General features: G+C 45.3%; 1 protein-coding gene across 1 annotated transcript in view; it reads left to right on the forward strand.

Annotated features, from left to right (window-relative positions):
- necab2 (N-terminal EF-hand calcium binding protein 2) overlaps nt 1–17,705 on the forward strand; it is a 151,590-nt gene that overhangs the window by 100,359 nt on the left and 33,526 nt on the right. The window contains exon 8 of the mRNA XM_066685346.1: nt 10,536–10,615. Within this exon, the coding sequence (XP_066541443.1) occupies nt 10,536–10,615 (80 nt within the window). The remainder of the gene's footprint in view (nt 1–10,535; nt 10,616–17,705) is intronic.

The following is a 17,705-nucleotide window of genomic DNA, read 5'->3' on the forward strand; positions in this document are numbered from 1 at the left end:
AAGTGAGAAGGGCGAGTGAGCAGTGGTTAGTGGCCAGTGCATTTGGGGTCCACTGATGAATCTTGGCTGCAGGACAGAGTTGGGTTTTGGCTTGTGTGTCTGTACTAATGAGAGTGACATTTCCACATGCACCAGCACACGGCACGGCTCATGGCATAAGCCACAACTCTCTGTCATCTTTATCATTTCTACCAGCTTTAGCTGGACATTCGTATTCCCTCCGTTCTGCCTTATTAGCATGAGACACTAGGAGAGTATGTAGTTGTAAAGATCTAATCCTGACTTAAGTCAGATTAGCTCCGCCTTTGACATGGCAAATTTGTGACTTAAATACTTAAATGGATTAATGGAGGGTCTGTGCTTTCTTTGCCATTGTGAAGCATGATTGCAGCCGTGTGTGTGTGTGTGTGTGTGTCCCATCTGCCACCATGTTTGACAGTATGTAACGGCAGGTGCACACAGGGACTGCTGTCTTCAGCATGAGTGCATTACAGTTACAAATTCGTTATCTGTAACATCCGGAGAAGAATTTTGCACCAGAAGACTGATCAGCTTCATCTAACATTGATCTTCACTGAGTTTTTGGACACACTTCAGTATCACTATAAATATCAAACAGACGTCTGGACACAACTGATTGGATGCAGACTATAAACAGGAAACTTTAATGGGGGTAATTTCTTTCCAAGATGTTTGTTCATCCAATGATAGACTAGAATTTGTGAGGGTTATTTACGGTTATTTTCAGGAGTCCTGGTTCCACTCTGCATCTCTTCCTCATACTCCCATGGGGTCGGTCTAAAACTTGGGGTTCTCTGAACATTTTACGTCATAAAGTGGGACTCCAGGTTGTGCGTTCAGTGGGGAGTTTGGTGTGTTCTCTCTGTGTCTGGGTGGGTTTAAACAGGGTTTTTAAAAGTGGATTGGCTGAGCTGTGTCCTGGGAGTAAACTCTGAGGTGATTGAGAGCTGAGGAGAGTAAACTCTGAGGTGATTGAGAGCTGAGGGGAGTAAACTCTGAGGTGATTGAGAGCTGAGGGGAGTAAACTCTGAGGTGATTGAGAGCTGAGGAGAGTAAACTCTGAGGTGATTGAGAGCTGAGGGGAGTAAACTCTGAGGTGATTGAGAGCTGAGGAGAGTAAACTCTGAGATGATTGAGAGCTGAGGGAGTAAACTCTGAGGTGATTGAGAGCTGAGGAGAGTAAACTCTGAGGTGATTGAGAGCTGAGGGGAGTAAACTCTGAGGTGATTGAGAGCTGAGGGGAGTAAACTCTGAGGTGATTGAGAGCTGAGGAGAGTAAACTCTGAGGTGATTGAGAGCTGAGGGGAGTAAACTCTGAGGTGATTGAGAGCTGAGGAGAGTAAACTCTGAGATGATTGAGAGCTGAGGGAGTAAACTCTGAGGTGATTGAGAGCTGAGGAGAGTAAACTCTGAGGTGATTGAGAGCTGAGGGGAGTAAACTCTGAGGTGATTGAGAGCTGAGGGGAGTAAACTCTGAGGTGATTGAGAGCTGAGGGAGTAAACTCTGAGGTGATTGAGAGCTGAGGGAGTAAACTCTGAGGTGATTGAGAGCTGAGGAGAGTAAACTCTGAGGTGATTGAGAGCTGAGGGGAGTAAACTCTGAGGTGATTGAGAGCTGAGGAGAGTAAACTCTGAGGTGATTGAGAGCTGAGAGGAGTAAACTCTGAGGTGATTGAGAGCTGAGGGAGTAAACTCTGAGGTGATCGAGAGCTGAGGAGAGTAAACTCTGAGGTGATTGAGAGCTGAGAGGAGTAAACTCTGAGGTGATTGAGAGCTGAGAGGAGTAAACTCAGAGGTGATTGAGAGCTGAGGGAGTAAACTCTGAGGTGATTGAGAGCTGAGGAGAGTAAACTCTGAGGTGATTGAGAGCTGAGGAGAGTAAACTCTGAGGTGATTGAGAGCTGAGGAGAGTAAACTCTGAGGTGATTGAGAGCTGAGGAGAGTAAACTCTGAGGTGATTGAGAGCTGAGGAGAGTAAACTCTGAGGTGATTGAGAGCTGAGGGAGTAAACTCTGAGGTGATTGAGAGCTGAGGGAGTAAACTCTGATGTGATCGAGAGCTGAGGAGAGTAAACTCTGAGGTGATTGAGAGCTGAGGAGAGTAAACTCTGAGGTGATTGAGAGCTGAGGAGAGTAAACTCTGAGGTGATTGAGAGCTGAGGAGAGTAAACTCTGAGGTGATCGAGAGCTGAGGAGAGTAAACTCTGAGGTGATTGAGAGCTGAGGGAGTAAACTCTGAGGTGATTGAGAGCTGAGGGAGTAAACTCTGAGGTGATTGAGAGCTGAGGAGAGTAAACTCTGAGGTGATTGAGAGCTGAGGGAGTAAACTCTGAGGTGATTGAGAGCTGAGGAGAGTAAACTCTGAGGTGATTGAGAGCTGAGGAGAGTAAACTCTGAGGTGATTGAGAGCTGAGGAGAGTAAACTCTGAGGTGATCGAGAGCTGAGGAGAGTAAACTCTGAGGTGATTGAGAGCTGAGGGAGTAAACTCTGAGGTGATTGAGAGCTGAGGGAGTAAACTCTGAGGTGATTGAGAGCTGAGGAGAGTAAACTCTGAGGTGATTGAGAGCTGAGGGAGTAAACTCTGAGGTGATTGAGAGCTGAGGAGAGTAAACTCTGAGGTGATTGAGAGCTGAGGAGAGTAAACTCTGAGGTGATTGAGAGCTGAGGAGAGTAAACTCTGAGGTGATTGAGAGCTGAGGGAGTAAACTCTGAGGTGATTGAGAGCTGAGGAGAGTAAACTCTGTGGTGATGGAGAGCTGAGGAGAGTAAACTCTGAGGTGATTGAGAGCTGAGGAGAGTAAACTCTGAAGTGATTGAGAGCTGAGGAGAGTAAACTCTGAGGTGATTGAGAGCTGAGGGAGTAAACTCTGAGGTGATTGAGAGCTGAGGAGAGTAAACTCTGAGGTGATTGAGAGCTGAGGAGAGTAAACTCTGAGGTGATTGAGAGCTGAGGAGAGTAAACTCTGAGGTGATCGAGAGCTGAGGAGAGTAAACTCTGAGGTGATTGAGAGCTGAGGGAGTAAACTCTGAGGTGATTGAGAGCTGAGGGAGTAAACTCTGAGGTGATTGAGAGCTGAGGAGAGTAAACTCTGAGGTGATTGAGAGCTGAGGGAGTAAACTCTGAGGTGATTGAGAGCTGAGGAGAGTAAACTCTGAGGTGATTGAGAGCTGAGGAGAGTAAACTCTGAGGTGATTGAGAGCTGAGGAGAGTAAACTCTGAGGTGATTGAGAGCTGAGGGAGTAAACTCTGAGGTGATTGAGAGCTGAGGAGAGTAAACTCTGAGGTGATTGAGAGCTGAGGAGAGTAAACTCTGAAGTGATTGAGAGCTGAGGAGAGTAAACTCTGAGGTGATTGAGAGCTGAGGGAGTAAACTCTGAGGTGATTGAGAGCTGAGGAGAGTAAACTCTGAGGTGATTGAGAGCTGAGGAGAGTAAACTCTGAGGTGATTGAGAGCTGAGGAGAGTAAACTCTGAGGTGAATGAGAGCTGAGGGAGTAAACTCTGAGGTGATTGAGAGCTGAAGGGAGTAAACTCTGAGGTGATTGAGAGCTGAGGAGAGTAAACTCTGAGGTGATTGAGAGATGAGGGAGTAAACTCTGAGGTGATTGAGAGCTGAAGGGAGTAAACTCTGAGGTGATTGAGAGCTGAGGAGAGTAAACTCTGAGGTGATTGAGAGCTGAGGAGAGTAAACTCTGAGGTGATCGAGAGCTGAGGAGAGTAAACTCTGAGGTGATTGAGAGCTGAGGAGAGTAAACTCTGAGGTGATTGAGGACTGAGGGGAGTAAACTCTGAGGTGATTGAGAGCTGAGGAGAGTAAACTCTGAGGTGATCGAGAGCTGAGGGAGTAAACTCTGAGGCGATTGAGGACTGAGGGGAGTAAACTCTGAGGTGATTGAGAGCTGAGGGAGTAAACTCTGAGGTGATTGAGAGCTGAGGGAGTAAACTCTGAGGTGATTGAGAGCTGAGGGAGTAAACTCTGAGGTGATTGAGAGCTGAGGGAGTAAACTCTGAGGTGATTGAGAGCTGAGGGTGTAAACTCTGAGGTGATTGAGAGCTGAGGAGAGTAAACTCTGAGGTGATTGAGAGCTGAGGGAGTAAACTCTGAGGCGATTGAGGACTGAGGGGAGTAAACTCTGAGGTGATTGAGAGCTGAGGAGAGTAAACTCTGAGGTGATTGAGAGCTGAGGGAGTAAACTCTGAGGTGATTGAGAGCTGAGGGGAGTAAACTCTGAGGTGATTGAGAGCTGAGGAGAGTAAACTCTGAGGTGATTGAGAGCTGAGGGAGTAAACTCTGAGGTGATTGAGAGCTGAGGGGAGTAAACTCTGAGGTGATTGAGAGCTGAGGAGAGTAAACTCTGAGGTGATTGAGAGCTGAGGGAGTAAACTCTGAGGTGATTGAGAGCTGAGGGGAGTAAACTCTGAGGTGATTGAGGACTGAGGGGAGTAAACTCTGAGGTGATTGAGAGCTGAGGAGAGTAAACTCTGAGGTGATTGAGAGCTGAGGGGAGTAAACTCTGAGGTGATTGAGAGTTGAGGGAGTAAACTCTGAGGTGATTGAGGACTGAGGGGAGTAAACTCTGAGGTGATTGAGAGCTGAGGAGAGTAAACTCTGAGGTGATTGAGAGCTGAGGGAGTAAACTCTGAGGTGATTGAGAGCTGAGGAGAGTAAACTCTGAGGTGATCGAGAGCTGAGGGGAGTAAACTCTGAGGTGATTGAGAGCTGAGGGGAGTAAACTCTGAGGTGATTGAGAGCTGAGGAGAGTAAACTCTGAGGTGATTGAGAGCTGAGGGAGTAAACTCTGAGGTGATTGAGAGCTGAGGGGAGTAAACTCTGAGGTGATTGAGGACTGAGGGGAGTAAACTCTGAGGTGATTGAGAGCTGAGGAGAGTAAACTCTGAGGTGATTGAGAGCTGAGGGGAGTAAACTCTGAGGTGATTGAGAGTTGAGGGAGTAAACTCTGAGGTGATTGAGGACTGAGGGGAGTAAACTCTGAGGTGATTGAGAGCTGAGGAGAGTAAACTCTGAGGTGATTGAGAGCTGAGGGAGTAAACTCTGAGGTGATTGAGAGCTGAGGAGAGTAAACTCTGAGGTGATCGAGAGCTGAGGGGAGTAAACTCTGAGGTGATTGAGAGCTGAGGGAGTAAACTCTGAGGTGATTGAGAGCTGAGGAGAGTAAACTCTGAGGTGATTGAGAGCTGAGGGAGTAAACTCTGAGGTGATTGAGGACTGAGGGAGTAAACTCTGAGGTGATTGAGAGCTGAGGAGAGTAAACTCTGAGGTGATTGAGAGCTGAGGGAGTAAACTCTGAGGTGATTGAGGACTGAGGGGAGTAAACTCTGAGGTGATTGAGAGCTGAGGGGAGTAAACTCTGAGGTGATCGAGAGCTGAGGGGAGTAAACTCTGAGGTGATCGAGAGCTGAGGGAGTAAACTCTGAGGTGATCGAGAGCTGAGGGAGTAAACTCTGAGGTGATTGAGAGCTGAGGGAGTAAACTCTGAGGTGATTGAGAGCTGAGGGAGTAAACTCTGAGGTGATTGAGAGCTGAGGGTGTAAACTCTGAGGTGATTGAGAGCTGAGGAGAGTAAACTCTGAGGTGATTGAGAGCTGAGGGAGTAAACTCTGAGGCGATTAAGGACTGAGGGGAGTAAACTCTGAGGTGATTGAGAGCTGAGGAGAGTAAACTCTGAGGTGATTGAGAGCTGAGGGGAGTAAACTCTGAGGTGATTGAGAGCTGAGGGAGTAAACTCTGAGGTGATTGAGAGCTGAGGGGAGTAAACTCTGAGGTGATTGAGAGCTGAGGAGAGTAAACTCTGAGGTGATTGAGAGCTGAGGAGAGTAAACTCTGAGGTGATTGAGAGCTGAGGGAGTAAACTCTGAGGTGATTGAGAGCTGAGGGGAGTAAACTCTGAGGTGATTGAGAGCTGAGGAGAGTAAACTCTGAGGTGATTGAGAGCTGAGGGAGTTAACTCTGAGGTGATTGAGAGCTGAGGGAGTAAACTCTGAGGTGATTGAGAGCTGAGGAGAGTAAACTCTGAGGTGATTGAGAGCTGAGGGGAGTAAACTCTGAGGTGATTGAGGACTGAGGGGAGTAAACTCTGAGGTGATTGAGGACTGAGGAGAGTAAACTCTGAGGTGATCGAGAGCTGAGGGGAGTAAACTCTGAGGTGATTGAGGACTGAGGAGAGTAAACTCTGAGGTGATTGAGAGTTGAGGGGAGTAAACTCTGAGGTGATTGAGAGCTGAGGGGAGTAAACTCTGATGTGATTGAGAGCTGAGGGGAGTAAACTCTGAGGTGATTGAGAGCTGAGGGAGTAAACTCTGAGGTGATCGAGAGCTGAGGGAGTAAACTCTGAGGTGATTGAGAGCTGAGGAGAGTAAACTCTGAGGTGATTGAGAGCTGAGGAGAGTAAACTCTGAGGTGATTGAGAGCTGAGGGAGTAAACTCTGATGTGATTGAGAGCTGAGGGGAGTAAACTCTGAGGTGATTGAGAGCTGAGGGAGTAAACTCTGAGGTGATCGAGAGCTGAGGGAGTAAACTCTGAGGTGATTGAGAGCTGAGGAGAGTAAACTCTGAGGTGATTGAGAGCTGAGGAGAGTAAACTCTGAGGTGATTGAGAGCTGAGGGAGTAAACTCTGAGGTGATTGAGAGCTGAGGGGAGTAAACTCTGAGGTGATTGAGAGCTGAGGAGAGTAAACTCTGAGGTGATTGAGAGCTGAGGGAGTTAACTCTGAGGTGATTGAGAGCTGAGGGAGTAAACTCTGAGGTGATTGAGAGCTGAGGAGAGTAAACTCTGAGGTGATTGAGAGCTGAGGGGAGTAAACTCTGAGGTGATTGAGGACTGAGGGGAGTAAACTCTGAGGTGATTGAGGACTGAGGAGAGTAAACTCTGAGGTGATCGAGAGCTGAGGGGAGTAAACTCTGAGGTGATTGAGAGCTGAGGGAGTAAACTCTGAGGTGATCGAGAGCTGAGGGAGTAAACTCTGAGGTGATTGAGAGTTGAGGGGAGTAAACTCTGAGGTGATTGAGAGCTGAGGGGAGTAAACTCTGAGGTGATTGAGAGCTGAGGGAGTTAACTCTGAGGTGATTGAGAGCTGAGGGAGTAAACTCTGAGGTGATTGAGAGCTGAGGAGAGTAAACTCTGAGGTGATTGAGAGCTGAGGGGAGTAAACTCTGAGGTGATTGAGAGTTGAGGGGAGTAAACTCTGAGGTGATTGAGAGCTGAGGGGAGTAAACTCTGAGGTGATTGAGAGCTGAGGGAGTTAACTCTGAGGTGATTGAGAGCTGAGGGAGTAAACTCTGAGGTGATTGAGAGCTGAGGAGAGTAAACTCTGAGGTGATTGAGAGCTGAGGGGAGTAAACTCTGAGGTGATTGAGGACTGAGGAGAGTAAACTCTGAGGTGATCGAGAGCTGAGGGGAGTAAACTCTGAGGTGATTGAGAGCTGAGGGAGTAAACTCTGAGGTGATCGAGAGCTGAGGGAGTAAACTCTGAGGTGATTGAGAGTTGAGGGGAGTAAACTCTGAGGTGATTGAGAGCTGAGGGGAGTAAACTCTGAGGTGATTGAGAGCTGAGGAGAGTAAACTCTGAGGTGATTGAGAGCTGAGGGAGTAAACTCTGAGGTGATTGAGAGCTGAGGGAGTAAACTCTGAGGTGATTGAGGACTGAGGGGAGTAAACTCTGAGGTGATTGAGAGCTGAGGGAGTAAACTCTGAGGTGATTGAGGACTGAGGGGAGTAAACTCTGAGGTGATTGAGAGCTGAGGAGAGTAAACTCTGAGGTGATTGAGAGCTGAGGAGAGTAAACTCTGAGGTGATTGAGGACTGAGGGGAGTAAACTCTGAGGTGATTGAGGACTGAGGAGAGTAAACTCTGAGGTGATTGAGAGCTGAGGAGAGTAAACTCTGAGGTGATTGAGAGCTGAGGAGAGTAAACTCTGAGGTGATTGAGAGCTGAGGGAGTAAACTCTGAGGTGATTGAGAGCTGAGGGAGTAAACTCTGAGGTGATTGAGAGCTGAGGGAGTAAACTCTGAGGTGATTGAGAGCTGAGGGGAGTAAACTCTGAGGTGATTGAGAGCTGAGGGGAGTAAACTCTGAGGTGACTACGAGCTGAGGGTAGCTATGTATATGAGAATCGGATCAGATCTCAGGTCTGTATGTAAGGGAATATAAAAGGGCAGAGGTCACAGAGACCAATCTGAATCATGGGCAGTCCAGTCCAGCCCAGCTGAGGCCTAACACTCCTGCACTGAGTCTCCGAGTAGTCCGCAGTCATCGCTATGGTTACAGATGAAGTGTTCCTGTCTCTCTTTGTCCCGAAAGGCTCATCAGCATTAGGGAAGTGTCATGGCTTAATTGGTTTGGCAGCTAAAGCGGTGCTGACTTAAAGGCAGGGCTGCGTTTTCTCCTCATTAACCGGACATGTCATTGCATGTGGAGAGAGGGAGGAAACTATATTAATCACTGTCAGTTTAAACACAGTGTTCTTCCACATTGTTCCCTTGCTGCGCACTTTATTAACCATCACCTTTGTACAAAAAAGCCAAACCAATCTTTTGACAAGGTTTACTATGTCTATAACGAAGTGTCTTTACAAGCTAATAATGGTCTGGTGCAGAAATAAAGGCCACATACTTGTTTCACACAGTTGAATCACCGTGACAGCCATTCTGAAGGGCTCTAATAGAAAAACATGGTTGTCATATTGCCTCCATTCATTTACGTTCAGTAACTTCTCCAGTTTACTTTTATAGTCCCTTTTGGACCAAATGTCCATGATTCTGGTGGTATCCAGTGAATCAGCCTGTGTCAGAGCATAGTGAACACACCTCAAGTCCCACTGACCACAGCCCCAAAAAACACACACATGCAGCATTTTTCTCTTTTTATTTCCTTGCAGAATTCCTGTTTTCAAATCAGAAATAGTATAACGGGTCCTCTGTGCTGTAACTCTTTAGTCTTTGAGCTCTTTCTGCAGCTTCTTTCGTTTGACAGTCCCACAGATCTTTGTGGTTGGTGCTGAAGAACATTACATTCTTTGTGTTCAGCTGGGACCATACTTTTCAGGCTTATTTTGATGGAAATGCTCAGACTTGTTTCTTATTTACACTCCTAATAACAACATGTGTTACAAAAGGTTCTTTTGAGCGAAGCCTTAGAACAGTGGTCACCAATCTTTTTACGCACAAGATCACCCTTTGAAATCTGAACAAATGAAAGATCTGCCAGCGTAAATGCCAGGCTTAGGCTACTTATAAACGTCCCCATCGCCTCCAGTAACATGAAATTAAACTGTTTGCTTACTTTATTAATGTACAACTGAGGGTTGGGAGCAGCCTTGCGCATGCCCCATTTTTGTTTTCATGTGTTTTTAATGGGGTATGTGTTTTCCTCCGGTGCATTATACAATACGAACTTACTGTTTGCTTCACCATTCCAAAACTGTAAATGCTGAAACAAATATTTAAAAAATTAACAATGTATAAACAACGTATTATCAATATAGTTACCTTTAATTACCCTCATAAAGGGATTTAGGCTGTGCATGTCTTTTGCTTATACTTCTGTTTGCCTGTCCAAATGCCCTACCTTTTATTTCGAAAGCTGTACTTATGAAAGTACTCTACTGTTTCATATTTCCACGCGGTGGCACAACTCGTCAGAACACAGGGGTTTGGTGTGACTTTCGCTTGTGCTGTCATTTGTAATCCACATGAAATATTTGTGTATTATCTCCGGTCTTGAAACCGCACCCGTCAGCTCTGCCGTTTCAATACTGAAATTCGCATGTCAGTATTCGCAGACACGAACAGTGTGTGACCACGGCTTTGTGTGTCCCTGTTTAAGTAGCTCGCGAACCACTGCAGATACAGAATGACGCAGTTATAGTAAGTTAAAGGACATAACTGAAGCAGCCATGGTTTATCGCGATCGACTTGCATTTTCTTGAAGATCCACTGGTTGGCAACCACTGCCTTAGAAGAACCACTTTTGCTTATACCTTATGAAATGGGTAAAGAACTTTTAGATGATGTTATAGACTTAAACCTTTTTAAAAGGTTCCTCACACTTTCATCTCTTAAACAAAAATGCTTTTGTAGGGAACTAAATGTTGTTCTTCTATGACATCTCTCAAAGAACCCTTTGTAGCAGCTTTATTTTTCAGAGTGTAATTGTGAGAAAGGGAACAGAACCAGTTCCATGTTGGAGGAAAATAATTCCCATAGTCCAAACACACATTGCAGTAGGTGGACTGGATGTGTGGTTGCTGACTATTTAGTCTGCATATTTAGTATAGTGTTTAGTATATCTTAGGATAACAATACTACAGGTCCTTACTGCTTCTTTGGTGTTGTAGCATGTTTAAAGGGCAGCAGTGAGGCATGTTTATTTGATTTCTGTCTGTTTAGATGTGGATGAGGCTTGTCACTCATTCACTCACTCACTCACATTTAGCAGGAAGACATTTCTCCACCAGATGGTGCTAGAACTAAAACACACTGTCCTTGTTCATTTCAGGGGCCACAGAGGTAAGGAAAGAAGGCCTGGAGATGCAAATCAACCGCCTGGCCGAGCTGATTGGACGCCTGGAGAACAAGGTGAGCTTCTATAGATCCTCATACACTGAACCGTAGATGATGCATTTAGAGCCACCAGAGGAAAATTGTGTATTCATAGCATGCTAACAAACCCAGCAACTGATGTTGTGATAACAGCCACTGGACCAATAAGGAACAAAGATCAATAAGTGTGTTATTGACAGTAACAGGGAGGAAAATGACTGTATACAGCTGGAGCAAGACCTCCCTTATAGCTGACAGTACTCATCCTTACGATTTTTCTAAAGCAGAGCTCTATATAGCCTCTCTGCAGATCACACACACACACACACACACTGAGGTAATTACAGGAGATGAGATTCAGAGAGCACGGTGCAAACCTGGAAATCTTTTTTTTCTCCACTTATTACTGGCACATTCCAGGGAAACAAGGGAGGCAATTATAGAGACCTGACATCCATACTATAGCAATATCTTTTATTACTCCACTGCTTTTGCTCTGACTCCCTGCCTCTAAGTGTCTCTCACTCTGTCCCCACCCCCCCCCCCCCCAACCCCCACCCACACAATACTCGTTTGACACCACAAAGCTCCTCTAGGGTCATTTGCAATCTAAAGTACCATTCGAATATTGCGATGGAAACATAATTGTTTATGGCCCTCCATAAGCTGTGGAACACAGCCGTGAATTGCCTCAGATAAATGACCTCGCTGCCGTCCGCTCTTACAGCCCATCACTGATATAAGAACAGGAGCATGAGGGAGCAGCCCTTCAAATATCCCCACCCTCCTACTGAACTCTCGTCATACATTTTTAAATAAAGTGACTACAGCCCTTGAACACACAGTCAGCTCTGAAGAACCTGAAATTAGATCTACAGCCGTTCCAGAAATGGCTCGTCTACAGGGACAGGCCAAATGGGTCTTTTCTCTCAATAGTATGTGTACAGTTAGCACCACTGCTAATGGGGTCCCAAGTTACTGCAGTAACCGGGAGGTGGGTTTGTTTGGGTCAGCTAAGAATATCCAGGCTCTGTGGAGTTGCCCAGGAGGTGTCCTATCCCACAGAGGGGCAGTAACTGAGAGGAGACCTGTCTCTGTGGTGCTACTCCAACATCCTGAAGCCCTGGGAGTCAGATCTAGGGAATCTAATGTGATTTTTATTTTCAGGATCCATTTGTAGCTTCATCTTTTTTTTTTTAAGATTGTAAAAATATTATTTTAGGATTTCTGCCTAAAATCTACTCTTCCACCGCATGGTCCATACTCGACTCGGCTTGTGAAATCAAATCTAATTCTATTTGTACAGCGCTTTTCACAACAAAAAGTCGTCACAAAGCAGCTTTACAGAGATCCGAGTCCAAGCCTCCTATGAGAAAGCCAGGGGCAACAGTGGCAAGGAAAAACTCCCTCAGCACACGAGGAAGAAACCTTGGAAGGAACCAAGACTCATACGAGGAACCCATCCTCCTCGGGTCGACACCGGAGACACAACAGAGAACAGAAGTGAAAGTGAAGTGATGACAGATGCGTGTGCCTTGTGCCTGAGCGGAGTAGGTACTAAATATGTAAACCTTGAAAATCTCTGATCGGCCAGAGAATTGGCCAATCATTGGCCGTTGCCACTCACCACGAAATGCAGAGCTTGTTCTTATCCGACTCACAGCAGCAGCTTGTAAACCGTCACCTCCATTTCATGGGGGGCGCTGTGCTAGCGGAAAAGCGACCAGGTGAAAGCACGTTGAGCCGAGTCGAGCTCAACGTGCAAAAAAGTGCCTTAAAGTTACTCCCCTGTTAAAAATATACTGAACACCTCACTTTCTAACCATTTGTCACATTAAAAGCCATGCTTCAGGGTTATTCAGGCTGTTTCAGTAAATGAAGGAAGACAAATGGCCTCTATTAGAGGGGTCTAATTTAGTTGTGGATCTTAACGCGGTTAAATAGGAACAACGTTGTTGTTTTTAGGCAGGAAACGGAATGAAGCATAGGCAACTGAAATCAATCAAGCTGATCGATTCCCTTAATATTATTCAATAACCTCACAAACTAGTGTGTGTCCCCCCTGAGCTGTATCGTAGCTCACGACGGGTTCTTTAGGATTTCAGGATGGTGTGGAATATCCCAGTGGAGCTGGATGGAGTGGAGGAAGGTGGTAACTGCAGTAAATTACTCTGCAGTGCTGCTGTTCGTCCAGATGATGGAGTGAAGTGGAAATCAGAGCTAATTTACTGTGGAATACCTCACTCATTTCAGCAGTTCTCTTGTAGAAAAACAGCGTGCAGTGTCCTGCTGCATAAATACACTCAGGGTCATATTTATTCATCACTGACTGCGGCAGTGTGCTCCATAAACACCTCTAATTGTAATGGCCCTGACAAATACTTTCTGTAAAATAACTTTAGAGCTGAAATAGACACTCTTCTATCTGATGTGTAAAAGCATAATAAAAGCCACTTGGATGTTCCCTTTATGTTTATAGCTAGTACCAAAAGAGTGCAGCTGCACTTTACTTTAAGTTGTAGAAGTATGATTGCAGCACAGCGGAGGTGTTCCAGCAGCTGGATTAGAGGGGATCAGCTGGGCGGTGCGACTCGCTGACCAGCTTCTGCCTTACAGCTGACTGAGGCGTCACTCTCATCAGTGTGCTCTTGTTGTGTGTATAATGCAGTCCTGCTGCTCGGGGGGGAAAGCACATTTCTCTCGCTTCCCACAGTGGCCCTCTTAAGCCCTGAGGCCCTGTGGAGAGCTCTCTCTCTCTCTCTCTCTCTCTCTCTCTGCTCTCTCTCTCTCTCTCTCTCTCTCTCTCTCTCTCTCCTCTCTCTCCTCTCTCTCTGCTCACTCTCTCTCTCTCTCTCTCCTCTCTCTCTCTGCTCACTCTCTCTCTCTCTCTCTCCTCTCTTTGCTCACTCTCTCTCTCTCTCTGCTCTCTCTCTCTCTCTCTGCTCTGCTCTCTCTCTCTCTCTCCTCTCTCTCTCTGCTCACTCTCTCTCTCTCTCTTTGCTCTCTCTCTCCTCTCTCTCTCTCTCTGCTCACTCTCTCTCTCTCTCCTCTCTCGCTCTCTCTCTCCGCTCTCGCTCTCTCTCTCCGCTCTCGCTCTCTCTCTCCTCTCTCTGCTCTCTCACTCCTCTCTCTGCTCTCTCACTCTCTCTCTCTCTCCGCTCTCTCTCCTCTCTCTCCGCTCTCTGCTCTCTCTCTCCTCTCTCTCTCTCTCTCCGCTCTCTCTCCTCTCTCTCCGCTCTCTGCTCTCTCTCTCCTCTCTCTCTCTCTCTGCTCTCGCTCTCTCTCCTCTCTCGCTCTCTCTCTCTCTCGCTCTCGCTCGCTCTCTCTCTCTCTCTCCCCGCTCTCTCTCTCCTCTCTCTTTCTCATATATACATACACCACCAGCTCCAGCCTCCGTACCCCACAGCACTGAGAAATCTGCACTTGTAACATCATTAGCAGCCATTTTTACACTGTGCTCTTTCCCTAAAGGGGATTTTTGCCCTCCTCCAGCTCCAGAGTAAATGTCCTCAGTAATACATCACTGTGCGAATGTCAGAGGCAACCCATTTTCATTTGTGGAGTAATTAAGCACAGTCTAAGACTGTGATCAAAAATGCAGAAATGTCTTAAAAAAACAACCATTTTATAATTTCTAGGATGCTTTAAAAAGAGAAGAGCAGAAACTGAATTTAAGTAAGACAGATGCTTTTAGGGCTTAGAGGAACATAAAAAGCCAAATAATTAAACGCGTGGATAAAAATGAAAAACAAAATAATTCAGACAGCTCACTGCATTTGCATAAACACACAACCTAACGTACAGGCTTAATTAGTCAGAGAGAGACGGTGTAATTAAAGTATGTGTGTGTGTGTGGGGGGGGGTGAGGGGGGCATGTGTCTCAGGTTTTGACAGAGCAGTTATGCTAATTAAATATATATTAGTCCAAATATGCACTCTATTTCAAATTCATAATTACATAATAGAAATATTTAAAAGAAGAGGCATTGGTTCGGAGACGTGACTCAACACAAGGTCGCTGGTAAAGCTTGGGCAACTAAGGGTTCCGAAGTGGTGCAGTGGTCTAAGCGTTGGAGATTGCAATCGAATCAATTTTCCAGAGCGATGAGGCCCACACACACGGTAATCCAGAAATGTTCCGGAGTTTACCTGGAGGAGCTGTATGTGTGAAAGCAATCACCAGCAACATTCGTCCCGGACGTCATTCTGGTACCGTTTATTTGGGTAGTGTGTGTGCTCCGTACAGTTCCTGGGCCCAAATCCTACAGCAGTTCCGTTGAACTCAGGCATGATACGCATCAGTGAGAGTGTTACCGGTGACTGGGCACGAAATGTGAGTGTGAAGTCAGTGCTCGGATACACACTGTAAATACACACAGCAGCGAAGGGATCACTCTGGTCTTCACATAGACACATACACAGTCTGTTGCTCAGGGGCAGGGTTTTGCTGTAAGTAAGGCCTCTTTTTATAGCTGCAGAACAATTGAAGGAAAATCCCTGCGCCACATAATCAATAAATAAATAAGGCATTTGAGTGTTAAAACGACTCCAAATGAGCCACAAAGTATAACCCTGCACTATTTTTCAAATCAAATCAAATCAAATCAAATTTATTTATATAGCGCTTTTCACAACTGATGTTGTCACAAAGCAGCTTCACAGAATTCCAGTAAGACAAGATTTGACATGAAATGTAAAGACAAATGTAAAACCCTCAAGTGAGCAAGCCAGGGGCGACAGTGGCAAGGAAAAACTCCCCCAGCTGAGGAAGAAACCTTGGGAGGAACCAAGGCTCACAAGGGGTGACCCATCCTCCTCTGGTCAATCTACTGGTGATGATAGTTAGTAGTCCATGAGAACTTCAGTGTAGGGACAGCTTCAAGGCACTTGGTGGTTGCTGGAGCGTGGGCAGCTGGTCTGAAGCGTGGAGGAGGATCTCGACAGTCATCCATCAGTGTCCAGACAGACAGGTGGGCAGTCGTTTACTCGGAAAGATGTAAAGGGATGGAATTAGTTTTGAACTGTTTTGTGTTTGTAAAGTAGAAAATATGAAAATTTCCAGAGTGTGGCTAATGACTCCGGCAGATCTGACTATGACAGCATTAACTAAAAGGAGAGAACCAGAAGGACACACAGACACGGGAGCATCCTGAAACACTGGCATCCCTCCGCTCCACCGTCAACAAACCTGAGTGATCGCGAGAAGCGGCGGGACGACAGCACCAGCGTCTCAGTATACTATAATTCCCTGTGTCCATGGACCCCCCGGATCTGCCGCCTTTATCTATGGGGGAGCATTAGCTACCAAATGATAAACTAAACAAATGAGTTTTTAGCCTACATTTGAAGATTGCGACTGTGTCTGAGTCCCGAACATTTTTTGGAAGATCATTCCAGAGTTGGGGGGCTTTATAAGAAAAGGCTCTTCCCCCAGCTGAGGCCTTCTGAATTCTGGGAACATTTAAAAATCCAGTATTCTGTGATCTGAGTGAACGTGGAGGCTCATAATAGGAAATTGTATCTTGAAGATATTCAGGAGCAAGCCCATGTAGAGCTTTATATGTTAATAACAACATTTTGTAGTCAATGCGGAATTTAACAGGCAGCCAATGAAGTGATGATAAAACTGGGCTGATATGTTCAAATTTTCTAGTTTTAGTGAGGACCCTAGCTGCAGCATTTTGAACTAGTTGAAGTTTTCTTAAATTGCTGCTGGTGCATCCTGACAGTAGTGCGTTACAGTAGTCAAGCCTTGAAGTAATAAAGGCATGTACTAATGTTTCTGCGTCCTGGAGGGATAAGGCATTTCTAATCTTAGCAATATTGCGAAGATGTAAAAAAGCTGTCCTAGTGATACTACCTATGTGTTGATCAAATGATAAATCCGGGTCAATTATGACACCAAGATTTTTTGCTGCTGAACCAGGTTTAACTGGAAAGTTAGCTAGATCTAAAATTAAATCTGATAATTTATTTCTTGTCACTTTTGGACCCAAAAGCAGGACCTCTGTTTTGTTGCTGTTTAGAAGGAGGAAGTTACGCAACATCCAGCCTTTCACGTCTTTTACACAGTCCTCTATTTTCTTTAATCTGTGTTTATCATCGGGCTTGGCTGAAATATACAATTGTGTGTCGTCTGCGTAACAGTGAAAGTTAATGTCATGGTTTCTTATAACTGTGCCTAGCGGTAACATGTATAATGTAAATAATAATGGTCCTAAAATAGAGCCTTGTGGAATTCCAAATCTTACTTTAGAATAATTTGAATTTAGATTGTTTACTTTTACGAATTGATAACGTTCCGTTAAGTAAGATTTGAACCATAATAGGGCTGTCCCTGTGATTCCAACCATGTTTTCTAACCTTTCTATGAGAATATTGTGGTCTATTGTATCGAAGGCTGCGCTTAGGTCAAGAAGCACCAACAGGGATACGTGGCCTTGATCAGAGGCAAGAAGAAGATCATTTGTTATCTTGACTAGAGCTGTCTCTGTACTATGATGTTGCCTGAATCCAGATTGGAATTTTTCATATATATGATTCTTATGTAGATATGAACTAAGTTGTTGGGCCACAGCTCTTTCTAAGATCTTAGACAGAAATGGCAAATTAGAAATAGGCCTGTAATTAGACAGTGTACTAGCATCAAGATTTGGCTTCTTGATCATAGGTTTAATAACTGCTAGTTTAAAAGCTTTGGGTACATGGCCCAGACTAAGCGATGAGTTTACTATAGTTAAAAGAGGATCAATAATAGCTGGTAGTACTTCTTTGAGCAACTTTGTGGGAATTGCGTCAAGTGTGCAAGTTGTACAGTTTGCGGAGGTGATAATCTTCTCTAGTTCTAATTGTGGGAGTGGGTAAAAGGTTTCAAGTCTTTCTTTTACAGTTATATTATGTTTTATTTCATTCACATCAGGTGGCAGCCAGGATGGATTTGATCCTGTGGCTAGAGTTTGTTGTCTAATATTCTCAATTTTATTATTAAAAAAGTCCATAAAATCTTTACTGGTGAGAGTTGCTGGAATTAGTTGTTCAGAACCTGCTTGATTTTTTGTAATTCTAGAAAACACACTAAACAGTGCTCTCGGATTATTTTTATTATTGGAGATCAGCGAGGCCAGAT

Source organism: Hoplias malabaricus, chromosome 11 (assembly GCF_029633855.1).
Source record: "Hoplias malabaricus isolate fHopMal1 chromosome 11, fHopMal1.hap1, whole genome shotgun sequence".
Lineage (NCBI taxonomy): Eukaryota > Metazoa > Chordata > Actinopteri > Characiformes > Erythrinidae > Hoplias > Hoplias malabaricus.